This window comes from Nasonia vitripennis, chromosome 1 (genome assembly GCF_009193385.2).
Source record: "Nasonia vitripennis strain AsymCx chromosome 1, Nvit_psr_1.1, whole genome shotgun sequence".
Classification (NCBI taxonomy): Eukaryota; Metazoa; Arthropoda; class Insecta; order Hymenoptera; family Pteromalidae; genus Nasonia; species Nasonia vitripennis.
Window position 1 is genome coordinate 34787312 of NC_045757.1, and position 18083 is coordinate 34805394.

An 18083-nucleotide genomic window follows, 5' to 3' on the forward strand; every position below is an offset into this window, starting at 1 on the left:
GAAAAATCAATTGTGAGGTTCTTATTAAACGTTTGTTACACATTGATACGCGCTGTTCAGGAACTTTAAGACATTACACCTAAGAGCAAAAATGCGACGAAACCTTTATTATAAAAGTTCATTTTTTATAATACTTTGAAAGAGCGACCTGCAGGTACTCGCTGCTCTGAGAAAGGCACCTCAAGTCATTATTATATCGCGACCCCGATGTATCTATATTTTATAACTTGTATTGAAACTTTAATTTTCCTTATTTGTTGTCTCTTTCTCTTTGTCAGGTTACAAATGCTTTGATTAATATGACATTTGCCTAATTGACACTTATTATGTACCTACATATATTATTTATTTCTTCTGTAAATTTACACTCTTACACCCACTCACAGTGCGTGGTTTTTTTTATACATGATCAACAAACAGCGGGCTATTTTATACGAAAATCAAAGAAAGCACAAATATTTTTAGAACAGATCCAAGTAATAGAGCTTTAATATAATATGAAACTTGGAGCGTCTGAATAGATTTTAAAAATTTATGTACAGTTTTCATATTGATGAATTCAATCTATCATATATTTTAGCAATACCAGAATTGCATATTTTACTTCAGGATCAAGGACGAATGTACATTCAATGGATCGAGATTGATCAATTTTTTTTTTTTGTATAATCGTGTGTTTTTTTTTTAGCAGAAGATAACTCATTTTATATTTCTTTTAGTATGTTGAGGATCGGACTCTGTAGCACTTACAGTTTTAGTTCAAGTTATTATCGTTGCGAAAGTATGGTACCGTCAGTTTACCAAGTAAGTATGCTTGGTAGGAAACAAGCGCTCGGAAATGAGACGCCAAGAATACCAAATCCCATATGAGCAGATGCTTATAGATTGGACTTTCTTCAAATACGTAGCACGCGGGTGTACACACTTACACATATACACTAATACAAGCAGAAATAGAAAAGTAATAATCGGTGCGTTACGAAACCAAATTGACCTACCGAGAAAATGACTTATTAAATAATGATAATAAAAGAGGAATATTATTCGAATGATGGAATCGGGTGTGCGCTTGGCACGTGCACACACTCACATTCGCACACACTTAATAACTACATTTTTTTAGCTTAACAACTAACGAATCAATTTGTTACCTTTCGATGAAAATGCTAGTTTTATTTTCTTTCGTCGAAATGCTCTTATTACAAAATCCGCCAGAACTTTGAAAAATTGAAAATTTGAAATATTCATCAAGCACTAAGTGAAAAATCAATCAGTTTGGAAGAACTTGACTGTTGAATATTATCACAAAGTCTATCGTAAAGTTATCATAAAGATTGTTTTTCGTCAATCGTTTCAGCATACTTTGCTTGCAAATCCAGAGAAGGTTGTCTACAATGCAAAATTTGCTTATACAAAATGACATTCAAGTTTCTCCGAGTTACTCCAACAAATGCCGAGTTTTGGTTTTTTGTTCAAACTTTCATGTACATCTTAGGTAATCGTTAATTATTTGTCTAAAGACATTTATCAAAATACTAGATTGCACAAGGAACCACGATTGAAAATTGAAACATTGTGACGCAGACAAGCTTGAATCCTGAAAAATTGTCTAATATAATCTTTGGTCATTCATATGAAATGCCTATATCGATCACCTAACGAGATTTACGGGAATTGGTTTATAGAAAATTGATTGTATATTCAATAGTTGGTTACGCGGAAAAAACTAAATTCCTCGGGGTTCTCAATATAACTGAAATAATGTGCATGTCCGACCGCAGAGGGTGTTCGCACAACTTGATAACATTTCACGTAATCGGATTATTCAGAAGCCAAATTTCTGTGTACTTGTTTGCTTTCTCATTCAGTCGCAAGAAATAAGAGAAGGTACTCGAGCTACACATGTATTCCATGTTGCATTATATCAATTCTTTGTTTTAGTAGCAAAAGGCTTTTTTTGTAAATGAAATACTGAAAATTCCGCGATATATCACGATTGGAAGATTTTTTAATTCTTTCAAATTAATACTCGTAATTTCTTCTTTTGAACACAGTCGTAGACTCTAGAAAAATTTGTCATCATATCGTCGTTATACAATGTATAAGAATTGGCTATCTAGAGTACGGCTAAAATGATAGAATAGTAAATGAGTTAATGAATGAACAAACGAACGGATGAGAAAATGACGATAGAGAGAAATAGAGTTGTGCGAATGGTATTGGGCTAAGGTTAATTAGATGATGGGCGTGCTTGAAGTATATATATATATAAAATTGGTAATCTAGTCGGAGTCCTCCTCGATGGTCGGCGGTAACATGGCAAGATGCTGGGGACTGAGCATACCCCGAGAGAGCGCGTACTCGGCAAGCGCGCGATGACAGAACACGTACTGGTCCGGCATTTGAATGCTGAAGGCCCGCTGTGCTCGTATCCGCTCGACCGTACCTCTGATGTCCACCGTGCCTGTGTCCTCGAGCCGCGAAATGCAGATGTCAAGGGTGCAGAAGGTTCCTGAAAAATGTTCACGTTACGATCATTTTTAATATAAACATGATTTTTCGGTACTCGACGAGCGCATAATAATTACGATGCTTACCTGTCCTACCGATGCCAGCACTGCAGTGAACGACGATTGGCGGCCCTCTAAGATGGCCGGCCCACGTATCGCCTCGGCTGGCCAGCAGCTTGTTCTGTTGCTGTCGCACCAGGGAGAGGAATTGGAGCAGAGCTTTGGCCGACTGGGGCACGCCGTAATCGGGCCAGGCTGTGTAGAGCATGTGGCAAACCTCTCTAGTCTCTTCAGTCTGGAACGTTACTCCCATTTCAGTTGCGTGTCACCATAGAGTTTTGAAAGTATCGACAGTTTTCGGAGTATTGACAATTTACCTTATTATTCGTGAGAAGAAGCTTGGTTATCGTGTAGTCGGGATTTGTGTCAACCTCGAGACTCGTGATGGTGAAGTTACCCGCTGTGACTTGGTCACCGGGTTCCGGTCCCCAGTACTGGGCGCATTTAGTTCGGCCGCGTTCGACCACCCTGATCGATTAAAAACCCTCTTAATACCTTGTTTTTTTTTTTCTCAACTTATCACGTGCCGTCGTTTTCTTGTAGCATGCATAATAGAATGTGTGCCTTTCGAGAACGATCGCTGGGAATCGTTCTCAAATGATTGACTCTTACACATAATAAAATTAAAGAAAGACGATGGGTAAATCGATTGATTGGATTACGGAAAGACGTTTTAATGATCTTGTTTGAAGGAATCCAATTAGTGCGCGAATAAATCCAACGAAGTAAATAAAGCAGTCTCGATAAACCGGGCGAACATACCTAGTAGTCATGACTATGACGAGGGTCTGTTGTTCCCAGACCATCCTCCAGAAGTCAGGACAAGTCTTGGGTAGTGGACCCTGTGTGCTAATGAAGGCGTTCTTCTGCTTGTAACCATCAACGAAGTTGGCATTGATGTAGTCTGAGCTGGGATCGTTCTCCAGTTGGGAGAGACAAACCCTACTGTGGTCGTAGCACAAGACGTCGGTGTACCTATTCTTAGACACATTCGTTTTCAACCTGTAACAGCAAAGGATGAGTCATCGGATCAGTAAGTTAGCCTACGAGTGCAACCCACGCAGGCACGCTTCGATTCTGAGACGTACTTGGCGTTATTGAAAGAGCCTTCCGGTGGACGCTGCTTGATTTCCATGTACTCGGCGACGAGGGCAGCTCGTCCCCTGGCGTGTATCGTCTCGATGAGCTGCTCCATACTGACAGCCTGGAGACCCAGGTCACCGTGGAGACTGTCATCGTCGCTGAAGCCAGAACTAGCGGATGACGGCGGCTGTAGGGGCGAAGGCGCCTCGTCGCCGCTGAGGCCGTTGCTACTGCTACTGAGCTCCGTCTCGGCGACGCTGCCGTTCTTCGCGACCGTCCTAGCCGGTTCTGGCAGAGGACTAGTCGGGCTGCTGCTGCCAGCGCTGCTGCTACCGCCTCCTCCAGCCGCCGATTCCGACGCCTCCTTGGCTAGGCCCAGGCCGTTAGTAAGCTCGGCACCGCTCAGCGAGTTGGGCCCGACCTGTCGAATTGAGATTACGTGTCAATACAAAGGATGCTCCGCGATGATGCAGCGCAGTGAGGCTATGAAAGGGTAGTGGGGGCGCTGCAGTTGTGGAGTCAGGGGTATTGTAAAGTACGTACCTCGCAGAGCTCGGGCCCGGCCCGGTTCGTCATGGACTTGAGGCAGTGCAGCAGCCAGGCCTCATGGTGCACCTCCAAACTGCCGGCCAGCCGCCTGGGCAGCGACTCTCGCGGGATGTGTTGGCTCAGCTGAGGTATGGAGACGGTGAAGACGCGCTCGCGCAGCTTCTCACGCACGAACAACCGCAGGATCTTGAAGGGTGCCTTGAACCACAGCGGGGCCGTCACTATCAGGACCTTCTTGAGCTTCGCCGGGTAGCCTCCCTGAGGACGACGACGAGCGAGTTCCGGAAAAACAGAACGTATTATTGTTAGCGTTGCACCACGCGCACACACTGAGAGAAAGAGAGAGAGAGAGAGAGAGAGAGAAAGTCGCTAGAATTGTCGCGACGAACAGTCGGTCTACTATACACGGATAGGGGGAGACGAGAGCAAACGCGTGCGCGCACGGGGGCAGTCGCTGCTGCGGAACGCGACTGGGGGAGCGACAGAGAGGCCGCGAGAGATCGATATCAGCACGCGACACGACGGGGAGAAAGAGGGGATGGATGCCCCCGACGATCAATCCGAATAGCGGTGCGCGCGCGTCACACGGCGGCTCCAGCTGATTACGCTCCGCTATTCTCTCTACACCGACTGCTGCCCTGGCGCACATGCGCCGTGTCAGTCGCGCGCTCACCTTCAACAGGGTCAGGATCTTTTGCGACAAATCGTAGTCGAAGTTCTGGTACTTGCTGTCGGACATGTCGTAGATGAAGACGAGCCCGTGCTTCTGCGTCTCCTTGCTCTCCAGGGCGGCGTCCAGCTGGTAAACCACCCCCTGTAACATTTGACAATAGGTCTTTCTGTTAGGAAAAGGAGCTGCTCTTTTTTCCTATTGCATAACAACTGGGTGGCTGACTCATTGTGCCGTACCTGCAGTGTTGTCTGATGTGTTGTGTTCTGGGGCAGGTGAAGGTGAGCCGTGAATATGGCTATGGCTGCTCCGCTTGCATCTCTGGAAGGCTGTACAAAAAGCACACACGATCCAAATTAGCATCGCACAATCTTGTACTTGCTTGACCTTTTAATTATAAACTAGGTCATACCAGCACTGTGAATTTTCCTGTACGCAGCTCGCTGAGCAGTGGCTCTCTGGTGGGCTGCATCAGGGCTAATCCTTCTCTCCTTCTAGTGGCTTCATGCTGCTCGTACAGAGCCAGGGCTCGCACGACCTCGAATTTTCTTGCAGACAGAAATTTGACAGCCGTGCTCCAGGATACAGGTCCAGCTCGACGACCAGCTCGACATTTGTTCACTGTCTCTATAAATTCCTTAGTTGCCTGGAAAAAAAGCACATGCAATAGTCAGTTCTATGCGCTAAAAATGATCCTGTCCCTTCACACACACCCACACATACACTGCACAAGCCACAGGTAGCTAGCGCACAGTGCAAAAGTGGAGCAGCCTGCACACGAAGGAGTAAATGAAGAAGCCGCAGAGAGAGCGAGGCAAGGACAACAAAAGAATGATTGACAGCTGATTCAAACGGCCTTGAATAATTTATCAATATAATGTTGCAAGGGGGACGTGTGGGCGCACTCGGCACTTTGTTCCTGCGCACGTACGCGCACCTGTGTGTAAGTGCTCTATATGTACAGGTAGAGAGAGGGAGTAGGTGTAGGTGTTGTGCGAGAGACGAAAAGGATGCTGCGTGAGCGGAACTGCTCCGAAAGTTAGGTTAGAGCGATCTTACGCTAGATGCACTTGTGCAGATTCTATAAATGAGCGACGATGCAAAAAAAGGACACTCACTTGCTCCTGCTCGAGGGTCAGCGCAGCTGCCATGTTGGCGCAGGAGAGTCGGAGGGGGCCCACTGCAGGTTGGGCCCGACGTTGACATGCACTGACACACGGACTTCCCGAGTGTCTCTTCTCTTTCCGAAATTCTCCTTGCAGGTGCTGTGTCTGGGCTAGCTCTATCGACGAGGCATACTAGACTGGCTGCGATGAATAAGCGAAGAGAAGAAGCTCCAGCTCACCGGCGACGTATACTGACTGTGTGTATCTACTTGTCTATACCCAAAGACACGACGACGTCGAGCTTTTAGTGATGACAGACGAGATGAAAGGAGAGAGAGAGAGAGCGAGATGCGTATACGTAGAGAGATAAGCTATATGTATAGCCCGACCGGCGGCCGGATGAGACGCTGAATGAGTCTACTGATGAATTGATGATGAAGAACGGCCGGCGCGCGCCCGAGTGCTGCAGGCTAGCCAGCAGTGTCTGGCATGTCAGTACTGTACTCGTGTCAGTCGAGCGAGCTGCTGCTGCCGCTGGTCAGTTTTATGCGTTGGGCGGTAGGTATATAGCAGCTCACACACGCAGTAGTGTAGCGGAGTCTTCCACCACCGCCGCCGCCGCCGCGATTACTTGCGCGGATCCGGTTTCGAAGTCGTCCTCGTATTAGTCCGCTCGGCCGCGCACATGACGGCTGTATTGCACATATATGCACACACTTTTTGTTGTCCGACCGGATGACAGCTGGCTAATCTTGGCTTCGCGCGCTCTGTCTCGCTCTCTCTCTCTCCCCGTGATGTGTTTGCCGAATACGACGCCGAACAGCCTCCACTGCTGTAGTACTCGCGTCTGATATTTATTAGACAGAGTGAGAGAGAGAGAGAGAAAGAGAGTTTGGCTCTTATCACGGGATGATAATTGTCGTTGGCGTCCAGTCGGGTACTACACTAGATTTTCGCAAGATATTCTGCGCATGCGTGGAGGCTTGGTCAATCGACTGGATTAATGACAACTATTGTCGTCGCATGACAACGTCGACTGCTGCAGTTTCGTCCGAGCACGCGTAGTGTTATGGTCGATTTTGGAGCAAGCAGCTCTGCGAGATACTTGTATCAACAAGTTAGGAGTTCGTTTAACGTTGTTGCTGTGATACACGCGAGTGAAAAAGACTTGACAATATGCCGAAAGTCGTCTCGAGGAGCATAGTCTGCTCCGATACCAAGGATCAGGAGGAATACAGCGAGGAGAAGCCTCTCCATACGTATTATTGCTTGTGCGGACAAATGACGCTTATTTTGGGTATGTTTTGCTGAGAGTTTATAACCTAACTTTCGTATGCCGTGTTTGTTTAACGTTATTTTACGTGAAAAATTGTAGATTGCGCTTTGGAGAAGTTGCCAGTGCGCAAGAGGGATGGAGCCAGGGTTATCGATGGAAGCAAGCATGCTCACAAGATGACGAGTGAACAGGACGAGACTACGTACTTAAAGAGGCCAGAGGGTATTGAAAAGCAGTACAGGCAAAAGTGTAAAAAGTATGTGTGATTGTTGATCGACTGCAAAATTTGAAGGTATATGCAGCGTTAAAATTGATTGATTTTTTTCTTACCTTTTCAGGTGTGGACTGTTCCTTTATTACAAACATGATTCGTCTCCGAATGTTGTTTTTATTGTTAAGGGAGCTGTAGTTATGAGTTCTGGAGAAGGTCCGATGACTGATATCTATAATCAAGTGGAGGTGGAGAAGCCTAAGAAAGTTATGGTTACCAAACACACAAAGAATATGGGTAAATTTAGTTCAGTCACTGTTTCGACTATCGATGAAGAAGAAGATGAAATTGAAGCTGTAAGTTTTTTTTTACATACTAGTTTCTGCTGATCTATTAATTGGAACAGATATTTATCATATAATCCTTATTATTTTTGCAGAGAGAAGTGGCGGATTCTTATGCAAACAATGCCAGAATTATTGAGAAACAGTTGGAAAGGAAGGGCATGAACAAAAGAAAAGCTATGCCTCCACCACCTCCAGATGTTAAAAAACCAAGAGGAACCTTGTTAGATATTTAATTCTTTTCGACCATTTTTGCAATATTAGAGTTCTAGGATTTTTGTAATTAAATAAGAAGCTGACATTTTTTAAACACTGTTCTGAATTATTTATTAACATTACATAAAAGTAAATATTTAAAATATGTATCGCGATGACTAGATATAAATATTGCATAGAAATGTACATTGTAAAATATAGATACATAAATTTTGTAAATAAATAAAATAAACTAAATTAACAATAAGTAAAAAAATTCGAATTAACAGTACTTTTACAAGAGACAGATTAATAGATTTATGCGGATGTTTGGATGGCAACATTGGGCTGTCCTAAGGAAGTAAATTTCGCCTTACTAACACAGGCTTACCTAGAATCTCGAAGTTTAAAAGCAAGACATTTGATATGGTTGATTACAAATATGTTCATCCAGGTTCAAAGATATTGCCTTGAATAACTGACTCCAGTTACTCAACGTGATAACTACCTTTGAGGGGTATATTGAGATGCACATGTTTCATGTATTACAATAGTCAAGTATCTATTTAGATTGCATTAATGACCATCTTTCATCTCTTATAAATTTCAAATCTGCTCTTATATAAAAAATTATACCTCGTATAATAATTTTTCTAACAGCCACAGTTCATTCGGTATATATTATAATATATAGGTTTAGATTAAAGCACTCTTTAACATTTTATCCATTACTTCAATACATTATCAACAATCAATAATAAACTCATACCTCAATGTTAAACATCATAATGAAGCATTGAAAGTTCAGTTCCAACAAATTGAAAACCTTTTAAGGACTTTGAAATTTAAAAATTTCTTCCAAACAATAAATTAATAGAAATAAAAAAAAAATAATTAAAGCTAATGAAATATAATTGTGTACAAAACTTTGATATCGCCATATAATTATTAGTACGAATTTCCATAGCTGCTTTAAATTCCTTTGTGAGGTAAATTTACAAGTCCTTCCACTTTTTTCAAAATTTGATTCCGTATGAAATCCCTATGAAAAATGCTGTACCATACAAGCAGCCAGCCACCTAACAACAGCGTGGCTTTAATTCCTTGATCAGAGAGCATCTTGATGAGCTCGACAACGGCTCATCCAAGACTGTTCGAATTCTAATTAGAGGATCACTAATGCAATGTACAAATACATTATTAGCGCACTGAATATTACCGAGCAATTGGATTAAACATCGATGGCAGCTGTCTCGATATCTGACTTGTTTAATATCGTCGGCTCGTCTTTCAGGAAAGTACCTGACCTTGAACTTTGGTTAAGGAACTTGGGACCATCACCAGCCTGAGATTTGGCCTTATTGGAGGACTTGTCTTCGATCTTGTTTGGTTTCTGCTTAGCAGTTACAATAGTTGACTTGGTCAGTCTAGAGGTGATGTTAGACTTTGGCGATCTCTTGCTACCCGGACTCGAGTTAGACCTCTGATTATTGCCGGTGACATCGTCTTTCTTCTCATTCTTATTGGAGCCGGCGAACGATGACCTCATCGACTGGCTGCTCTGCCGCAAGTTTGTTCTGGTCATTGCCGCGCTGTTGTAGACTCTACTGGGAATGTCGGGTGCCTTCGCTGCGTCCAAGAGGCTCTTTCGCAGATTCAAAGAGCCGCGATAAGTATCGACTACTGCGGCAGCCCTACTTCTACTGGCAGCGGTTGAACTCTCCAGTGATCGAGCTGGCTTGCGCGTCGAAGATGTTGTATTGTTGATATTACGCTGCTGCGTGGGAGGAGAGGACTTTTTCAACCTTTCGTAATTTCGTGTCTGATTAATACTAGAATTAGTAGCTGTTTTGCCTAAAACAGGGGACGATTTATTGGTGGCCATAGATTTAGGGGTCGTTATAGCTGTCACGTCAGTCATCAAACTATCCGTGGACATTGAAGTGTCCATTTTGTTATTAGGTTTCTTAACTACAGGTTTCTTTTTGGAATCAGCCAAAGAGTCAATCGATAGGCCAGGTTCAATGCTAGCTTCCTTGACTTTTAGCTGAGGCGATTCCGGCCTCGTAATACCGAGACTCTTACTCGCACTGTCCTTCTTGAGACTCAAGCGGGAGCCCGATTCCGTAAGGCTGTCAGAGGAAAGAGCTTTACCGTCTTTTTTCATTGGTACCTTGCTCACGCTTTTCATCAGTCCCTTCTTTTCCGCAGCGCGCTTCATAGCCGGACTTGAGGTTCGAGACGAATCTGATGATGAGATCATTATTTTCCTTCTTTGCTGGCTTAAATTTTTCTCTTGGTTGGTTGGAACAGACTCTTTTGAAGTTGGCCGGTTTCGCGGTTCCAGATATCTTGACTTTACCTGAGGCGAAAAATAATTTATAAATGAAAATAAATGAGAAACTAGTTTTCAAATTTTATTTTGATCATTTATACGCACCTCCATTTTATTCGGCCAAGATTTCGGCCTTGATATACTACTTGTATCACTAGTCAACTTCTCATTCTGCGATTTCCTTTCTAATGGGTCAGTTTTTGGTTTGTTCATAATTTTACGAGTTTGAAGTAGCGGCGTCTGTTTGAGCGTTCTATCATTGTGTTCAGAAATAGCCATCTTAACTCTACGTAAATCTAAGTTCCTATTCGGCGGTGTACGACTGGTAGGTATTTTTTGCTCTTGACGCTCCTTTGGTTCCTAAAATAAAAAAAGGATGTGATTAGTCGTCACATCGTTTTCGTTGTACTTTGTTAAAAGCTCATTAGAATACCTTTAAGAAATTCGAGTGTCTAGATGGCCTTTTATTAGGCGGATCATTTGGTAAAATGACAAGACAAGCAAGTTCCTGAATATGCCGTCGAAGCTCCAAATCCATCTTCAACCAAGCATTGGTTCTAGCTGCTCGTGCGGCATCGCGTATAAGACATTTTTCTACCTGTGCTCTGATCTTAGTCATAAGTGTCATGAATAAGGGGCTCCAGCTGCTAGTTTTCATGCGTTGAGGATCAGTCGTGTGCTTTGTGTTGAACATTTTGTCAAGTTTCGCGTAACTCTTGCAAGCTTGTTCGGGTGGCAATCGTTCGGCAGCTGCCAGAAGATGGTCTTCTAGTCGACTTATATTCCACGTAAGCTCTCGGTCAAGTCCTTGGAAGCTTTCGTTTCCGAGCACACTAGCGAAATTGTCAGTCAAATATTTCATGGATGCGTCAAGGAGATTTGATGCTAGTCGGAAAACTGGTTCGGCCCATCGTACGTTCGGTAACGTAGTCAAGAGTTTGTCGCAGTCCATGATGGTTTGTAGTACGTTATCTGCGCACTAAAATTCACACACATACACACATTAAAATTATTTTTCAATCCCATATATAAATTAAGGTAAATGTACAAACATACCATATGAACTATGTGCTGGTGATAACATTTGTCCATCAATTCCCGAGGTAGAGTTGCAAATTCCTTGCATGGCCATATCCTTACGAAATGTCGCGTTACCCACCTAAGAGATTTTCTATAAACTTCATCTAATCCATACGCAGCAGCTAAAGGCATGCATTCTAAAACACCGACAGCACATCCATTGCACGGCTGAAAATCGATACAATTTTTATTTTACCTATTCAATGACTTTTTATTCACTGGTCGGTCAATGCTTTATAATTACCTTGTGAAACAAGTGACAATATTTAACTTTAAGCGTAAAACCTATAACTTCTTTGAGGCCTTCCAGACAAAGCATATCCGCCAGAGTAGCCAATTCGACGATGCTTATAGAGTCTGGTATACAACTTTCGCCGCTGTATATGTGGCATAGGGCAAAGTGCACCGCATTATAGGAGTATCTGTGCAAAAAAAAAAAGATAACCACTTGTGATATCGGATATTGCAAGCACTGTTGAATTAAGTCAAAGACAGCACTTACCCTTGCAAAGATATTATGTTACCAGCACTTTCAATCCAACCGCCACTCAAAATAGCGGCGAAGTACTGACAGCGGGAGCTCAATATGCACTTATGCGCTCTTATTCGTCGACCACCGACGTCGATCGTTACGTCGGGATTGATTTCTTCGAGGAACATCCTAAGTAAATCTTCGCCCAGTCTATTATAAGGTTTGCCCAATGCGAAACTTGTAGAAGTTTCCGTCTCTTCGGTACTTCCTGCTTATTAAAAAACTCTTTTTTTTTACTTGAATTTATTACACAAATCAATCATTCGAAAGTGAACATTACCTTGCCCAGATCGTCCCATGCTACTCTGTAAACTAGATATATCCGATTCGGAAACAACAGCCTCGGCATCAGCTTCGTTTCCGAATTCATCGTAATTATCGGATCTCGTCGGGCCCGCGCCCATGCTCAACGACAGCTTCTTCGTGAGCGTTCTGTGCAGCGGTTCGTTCGTCCTACTCGTCATCACTAATTTACTCTCGATCCACGATGTCTCGGTGACGCTGTTGCTCAGGCGGTAGGAGCTTTCGTGGCTCGTCGTGACAATCATCGAGGAGGTTGCACTGGACCCGTGTGGCCTCTTGTCGAGGTCTGATAGTCTGACAAAACTGGCCGGAGGACCCACCTTACCGTTTGATTTCGTTGCTTTGTCGTGGCTCGGCTGATGTAGTCTGTTATCTTGATGATTTTTCATCACCTTTGACGATACCGCTAGTCTGGAAATTCAAATTAATCACGTATTAACCGATATGAAATCCTAAAATAATTTTAATTCAAAAGATCAGTTCAATTACTTTTGTTGCGTGGCATCGATGAGATCGGCGAGTTTGAAATCAAGATTATCGCTTGCAGAAGAAGGCCCACTGGCACTGCTGCTGATCACGTCGAAGGTCTCGCTCTTACGCGTCTGATTATTCTCGGTGCTTTCGGTTGGCGTCTTGTCCCAGACAGAGCTCTCTGAACATCCGTCGTCCTGCTGTGTGGACTTCCTCCTCGTCTCTTTGCTCGTCTGTTCGTTAATTGCATCTAGCTCTTGGAAGTTTCGATTTTTCAAGCTCATCAGCAACTCGTCGTTCATGATCTCCACGTGAGAATTCGGCGGTGTGTCTCTTGTGTCATAGTCAAAGGTGGAGTCCTCCATCAAGTCTGGCTGTTGCGTTTGCTGTTGCTCCTCTTGCTGCTGTCGTTCCTCTTCCTGCTTCTTCTGTTGCTCCTGCAGCATAGCGCTCTCATTCAACGAGTGACTGGAATTACTAGACTTGTGACCAAGCATCTTGCGCAGATCACCGCACCTGTCAACCGACAGGCTTTGTGCTCGCTTGTGCATCCGTTTGCTAGCCGCGATACTCGTCGCCGATTGTGGTGTGGTCTGCGTCGGAGTCTGCGGCTGGTTCTGCAGCTCGTTTACCTTATCTGTATTCCAGGAGTGTCTTTTAAAAGCAGGTCGAGAACTCGACAAGGTCCGTCGCCTCACGATAGGAGAATCGGACTCGATAAACATGAACACCCCGGACTTTGGCTTCCTCTCCTCGCTCACTCCATTTGTAGCACTTGCAGCCATTTGATCCATCGACTGCGTCAGCTCGTATCGTTTGTCCGCGAGTGTCGACGATGAGCTAGACTTGGCGACGCTTCTTCCGCTGGTCGTCTCCGTTTGTCCTAACTCGATGAACATGGAGAAAATATTCTTCTTGCTGTCACTCGGCTGACTCATCGCCATCGCGTTTGGCACAGCTTTAACACTGTCGTCTTCCTTCTTCTTGTTCACGACGGAGCTGCTGCGTGCCGGAGCAGGTTTATTGTCCGAGAGATCCACAAAAAACTCACAGTAATTCTTTTCACTGCCTGTGTCACTCGGTCGCCGTCGGTGCTTTCCTCCAAACGGGCCCTTTGGTTTCTCCTTCGGACTCTTTATGTCGTCTAGGTTCACGAAGTAACCCAGACTCGAGTGTTGTTTCTCCTCTTTGGCGTTCGCTTCAGTCCATGGCGAAAAGTTTGTCGCCGAGGTGCTGATTTGGGATTCAGCAGAACGTCTCTTGGTCAGTGGTTTCTCGCTGATGCTGTTCGATCTGCAATCGCTCATATCGACGACCCAGGCGGTCGTTGAGGAAGACAGGGTAGGCTTTGGTCGGGGTTTCGTCAACTCTGGCAAGATGATAGAGCCACCTGAGACGATTGGTGTTGATTCGGTTTTTCGCTTGACGATCGGACTGTCCGTAGCTTTGCGGAAGTCGGCTGTGCTCGCTCCACCCGAGACTATCGGCGCTGCTTCGTTCCGCCGTAGCTTTGACTTACTCGCCGGGCTCATAGTTGATAGATCCTCGTTGATGGTTACAGGCAAGCTGCTGAAGGAGATATCCTCGTCATCGCTGGTGGCAAGAAGCTTGTCACTGGCACTGCGAACAAGAGCATCGTCGCGAGCAAGCGAGAGTGATTTGCTCTCTTTTTCAGCATTATCTAGATCGTACTTGTTCCGGACGACGTCGAGGATGGGCTGCGTTTGAGGTGGTTCTAAGTCTAATAGCATCGAATCCGATTGAGCCGTCACGTCGAAGAAGGAGTCGTCGTCTACCCGGTGCGAAGAGTACTGAGTGATGGAATTCTGGAAAACCAGGGTGCCCTGCCGTCTCTCGTACTCCTGCCTGAGGCTGGACAGCTTTTCGTCGTTCGCGTCGAGTTCGAAGGTGTTCCGCCTGATAAGCGAAGGCCGCCTTTCCGGGTCGTCCTCTTGCTTTGCCTGCTCTTGCTCCTGCTCTTGCTCCTCTTCATCGTCGGATTCCCGCTGCTCCGAATCAATCCTACTGAGTTTTTCCTGCACCTTTTGTGCGTTGTCGAGTTTTGTGTTGTCCGGACACGGCGAGTGCTGCGCACTTTCTCCACTGTCGGCTTCTTTTATCTCTACTACCAGAGACTCTTTGTTAGCACTTTTCGTGTTACTCAGCTCGTCGTTCACCAACTCCTGCTTCTTCAACTTCCTGGGCTCGGCTAGCGGCTCGAGGAACTCGTTAAGCTTGAGATCCGTCTGGAATTCCGCCGTCTCCTCGTAGTGGTTTTGAGCGTTTCGACTTTTTCGACTGCATAGTTTGAAGGTGTCGTCATTGTGGATGAAGTTATTCGACCGCGACGTGGGAATGTAGCAACCGACAGGTGCCTGAGTAGTCGGCCAAGCGAGCCTTCCGTTAACGTCGTGCGGCCCCGCACCTGGCGTCGTCACATCGGGATCGTCGTTCAGACTGGAAGCATCTATGAAGTAGTAGTTGCTCGATGCCGAGTTGTCGACGTGCTGCTGTTGAATAGAAAGGATATTTCAGTATTATATATACAGAGATGAGGTATCATGCTAATTGCAGAGGACGAGTGTTATATGCAAATATGGGATGAATCACTGCAGTGTTAGTTAGTTATATATACTCACCGAGATGTTGATGTTCGGTTTTTTCCCGTTTTGCGTAATCCTATCAGCTCGAAATAATTTATCGTCGTTCTTTTTACTATTGCCGCCGGCCAGCAATAAAGCACTCGGCTTTTCGAATTCGAAAGAGCTCGTGGGTACGTAGGAACCCACTCCATCGTCGTCGTCGTCGTCGTCGCTTTCGTCGTAGAACGGATCGCTCAGTACGCGATTCTCGTAATCGGAGATCTCATCCCTCATTTGCCTCGGGACTCTCGAAGACTCGATGGGGCCGGGGAACTTTCTCCTTGGGAGGCAAGCTTCCGCGTAGACTATGTCATCGTCGCTCCTGGCGAGTATCTTGGCTTCATTCGGCTCGTCCAAGTCGGTGCTCGAGTTTTCGGAAATCGTCTCTTGGGGGCTCACCATCGATCCTGTCTCTAATCCGGAGTCGGCCATCTCGGACGATGATGAACTTTTATCATTTAAACTCTTTGTTGCCACATCTCCGTAGCAGTAGTTCATGTAGAAGTTTATAGCTTTGTCGTATGTATGCTTTCTGTTCAAAACGTGCTTATTTAAATATTTCAAAATGTATTATTTTACTCAGCAAGTGGCTCAATGTCATTTTCAACAAACCTTTGTTGTGAGATTAAAATGAGCTGAATAACGTATTTTTCATATTCTGACACATCCCTATTTGTATGCAAGAGTCTGTAAAATTGAACTGTATTTTAAAAATATGCTCGTCGTAATAAAAAACTGTTCGAGCATTGTAAACAGCTACATAATATTATAATATGAAGTAGAATAAATGACAATGAGTACCTCACAAAATGTTTGATGTGTAGGTAAGTTCCAAATTGTTTAACGTAACAGTGTGCTGTCTTAGTTTGAACTGAAAAATATGGCTTGATAACATCATAGAAGCATGGTGCTCTGACCCTAACGATGCATTGATTTGTATGTATTTCTTGGTATTTGTGTATGATTTTCAGATCGCAGTATAGGGATTCGTTAAATATTCTACAAATTGAAAAAATTATTAGACCAATCCTTCTCTGTAAATTTATAATTCGTTAACTGGTCTAGTTTTTGGTGTACCTCTCTACGTCTTGCTGTAATAAATTTATGTGTCGCAGATAAAGAAGTTTTGATTCCTGTTTATCTCTATGATCGTTGCATCTACTTTTAATCGTCTTATATTTACGGTACAAACGACTGTGGCCAGTAGGTGACAGACTCAATCTTGCTCGAACCAATGATCCATCTTGCTTGATCCTACCGCCACTACTGCCAGCCATGAGGCATGATTATTAATTCATCTTGATCCACCTGAACATATTGAAATATGAATTTGTTTTCACTCTGCTCATCATTCAATTCTAATCTCATGCCACCATCAAGTCTAGCAAACTGAATTTATTAAATTACTAGACGCGAGCAACATATAGCTATGAGAATATAGCAGAAAACTTTTGAAAGAATTAATTCCATGGCGAGAGAGCGCGAGTCGCGCTCCGAAACGTAAATATTGACAGTGCGGGTTATTAACAAACGATAATCGGCGTTATTTGCACGAAAACGCGCACGATTTCATTGATGCGCCAAGAAAAGCACGCGAAAAAGGAAGAATTACGTACAAAGAGAAGCCCCAAGTGAGATCTAGAGAAAGCGCTTCGGCACGAGACAAGTGTTAGTCCTGTATACATATATACGCATTACATATGTATAACCTGTCAGACAGGTAGAAAAGTTGAAAGTTTTCACTGGACTTGGCTCGTCCCCGAGCGCAAAGTAGTAACAGACAGTCGGGATCGCATTGCGACAATAAAACTAACCGAACGTCTTGTCGAGAATAGCCAGGGAAAAAGGCCGAAGAAACGCAGATTTTCGCAGTGGTACATCCGTACATAGTACGCCTGTGACACACACATACACACACCAATACTATACACACCTCTTTGGCGCACGGCTGTCATCCGCAGTGAATCGCATTTTAATCGAGCTACTCCTCGTCCGGCAGCATTTCCGCCGCTCGGTTATTTATCGCGACGTTATCCCGAGTTCAGATGAGCGATTCTCGCCGCTCGACGAGGGACCTGTGTCGCGTATTACTTTTTAAACAATAAATTATTGATCGCGGGCTGTTGCGAGAATTTTGCGGCACTGGCGGTCCATGTTCCGCTGTCCGGACACCCGAGGGCCGAGAGACACACTGATTGTCAGAATCGACTCGCGAGTATATGGCTATACAGTGTACGCATATACCGCGAGTCGACCGGGGTGGGGGGGGGAATGTGATAAGATAGTGCTGCCGGCTGGTGGTGATAGGGTGAAATGGGATTCCGCGTTCCGAGTTCCCTAGGAAAACTTAGAGGCCGTGCGACAGAAAATATATTCGCGAATAAACGTGACGCCGATAGTTCGAAATCAATCAACTCAAGATCTGGAGATTTTCTAGAAATGTTTAATAAAATTATATTTTATCGAATGATTTTGATTCTTAAAGAACGTCGTCACTCGTCTACAGTAGCTATAGCGCGAATATTTAGGCTTGGAGTCTTAGATCTTCCTCTACTTATTCAAGTATATTTTCAAAGATTAGCGTAATAAGATCTGAACAATAATAATTCTTTAGGAAATCGACGATTCATTGATAAAACTCGATTTTACTGTGGCAGCTTATATCCTTACACGTTTAGATTCTGATGATACTTGGACTATAATTAAATCTTCGAGT

General features: G+C 44.3%; 3 protein-coding genes across 11 annotated transcripts; 1 reads left to right on the top strand and 2 right to left on the bottom strand.

Moving 5' to 3' along the window:
• Window positions 1-324: 324 nt before the first annotated feature.
• LOC100123306 (tyrosine-protein phosphatase non-receptor type 9) lies at window positions 325-6270 on the bottom strand. The gene is made up of 10 exons (XM_031933717.2): window positions 5991-6270; window positions 5285-5518; window positions 5112-5201; window positions 4876-5016; window positions 4197-4460; window positions 3659-4074; window positions 3333-3572; window positions 2888-3038; window positions 2598-2805; window positions 325-2512 (listed from the first exon to the last, which is right to left on the bottom strand). Exons 1-10 carry the CDS (start codon window positions 6021-6023, stop codon window positions 2283-2285), a joined length of 2007 nt encoding a protein of 668 aa, XP_031789577.1. The 5' UTR covers window positions 6024-6270; the 3' UTR covers window positions 325-2282.
• LOC100123312 (UPF0428 protein CXorf56 homolog) lies at window positions 4881-8281 on the top strand. Of its 6 annotated transcripts, XM_032596049.1 has the most exons (6): window positions 4881-5004; window positions 6135-6536; window positions 7024-7275; window positions 7354-7510; window positions 7593-7821; window positions 7905-8273. In XM_032596049.1, exons 3-6 carry the CDS (start codon window positions 7155-7157, stop codon window positions 8043-8045), a joined length of 648 nt encoding a protein of 215 aa, XP_032451940.1. In that variant the 5' UTR covers window positions 4881-5004; window positions 6135-6536; window positions 7024-7154; the 3' UTR covers window positions 8046-8273. The 6 variants fall into 6 exon arrangements, with proteins under 6 accessions (XP_032451940.1, XP_032451939.1, XP_032451937.1 ...); XM_032596048.1 differs by lacking the exon at window positions 6135-6536 and having other exon boundaries at window positions 6939-7275; window positions 7905-8281; XM_032596046.1 differs by having other exon boundaries at window positions 6135-7275.
• LOC100123317 lies at window positions 8111-17563 on the bottom strand. Of its 4 annotated transcripts, none has more exons than XM_016982516.3 (13): window positions 17301-17563; window positions 16445-16675; window positions 16169-16366; window positions 15980-16054; window positions 15365-15899; window positions 12744-15232; window positions 12232-12665; window positions 11922-12162; window positions 11664-11841; window positions 11396-11587; window positions 10773-11318; window positions 10445-10699; window positions 8111-10366 (listed from the first exon to the last, which is right to left on the bottom strand). In XM_016982516.3, exons 2-13 carry the CDS (start codon window positions 16642-16644, stop codon window positions 9236-9238), a joined length of 6474 nt encoding a protein of 2157 aa, XP_016838005.1. In that variant the 5' UTR covers window positions 16645-16675; window positions 17301-17563; the 3' UTR covers window positions 8111-9235. The 4 variants fall into 4 exon arrangements, with proteins under 4 accessions (XP_016838005.1, XP_016837993.1, XP_008215443.1 ...); XM_016982504.3 differs by having other exon boundaries at window positions 12744-15235; XM_008217221.4 differs by having other exon boundaries at window positions 11922-12159; window positions 12744-15235; window positions 17301-17562.
• Window positions 17564-18083: the final 520 nt, after the last annotated feature.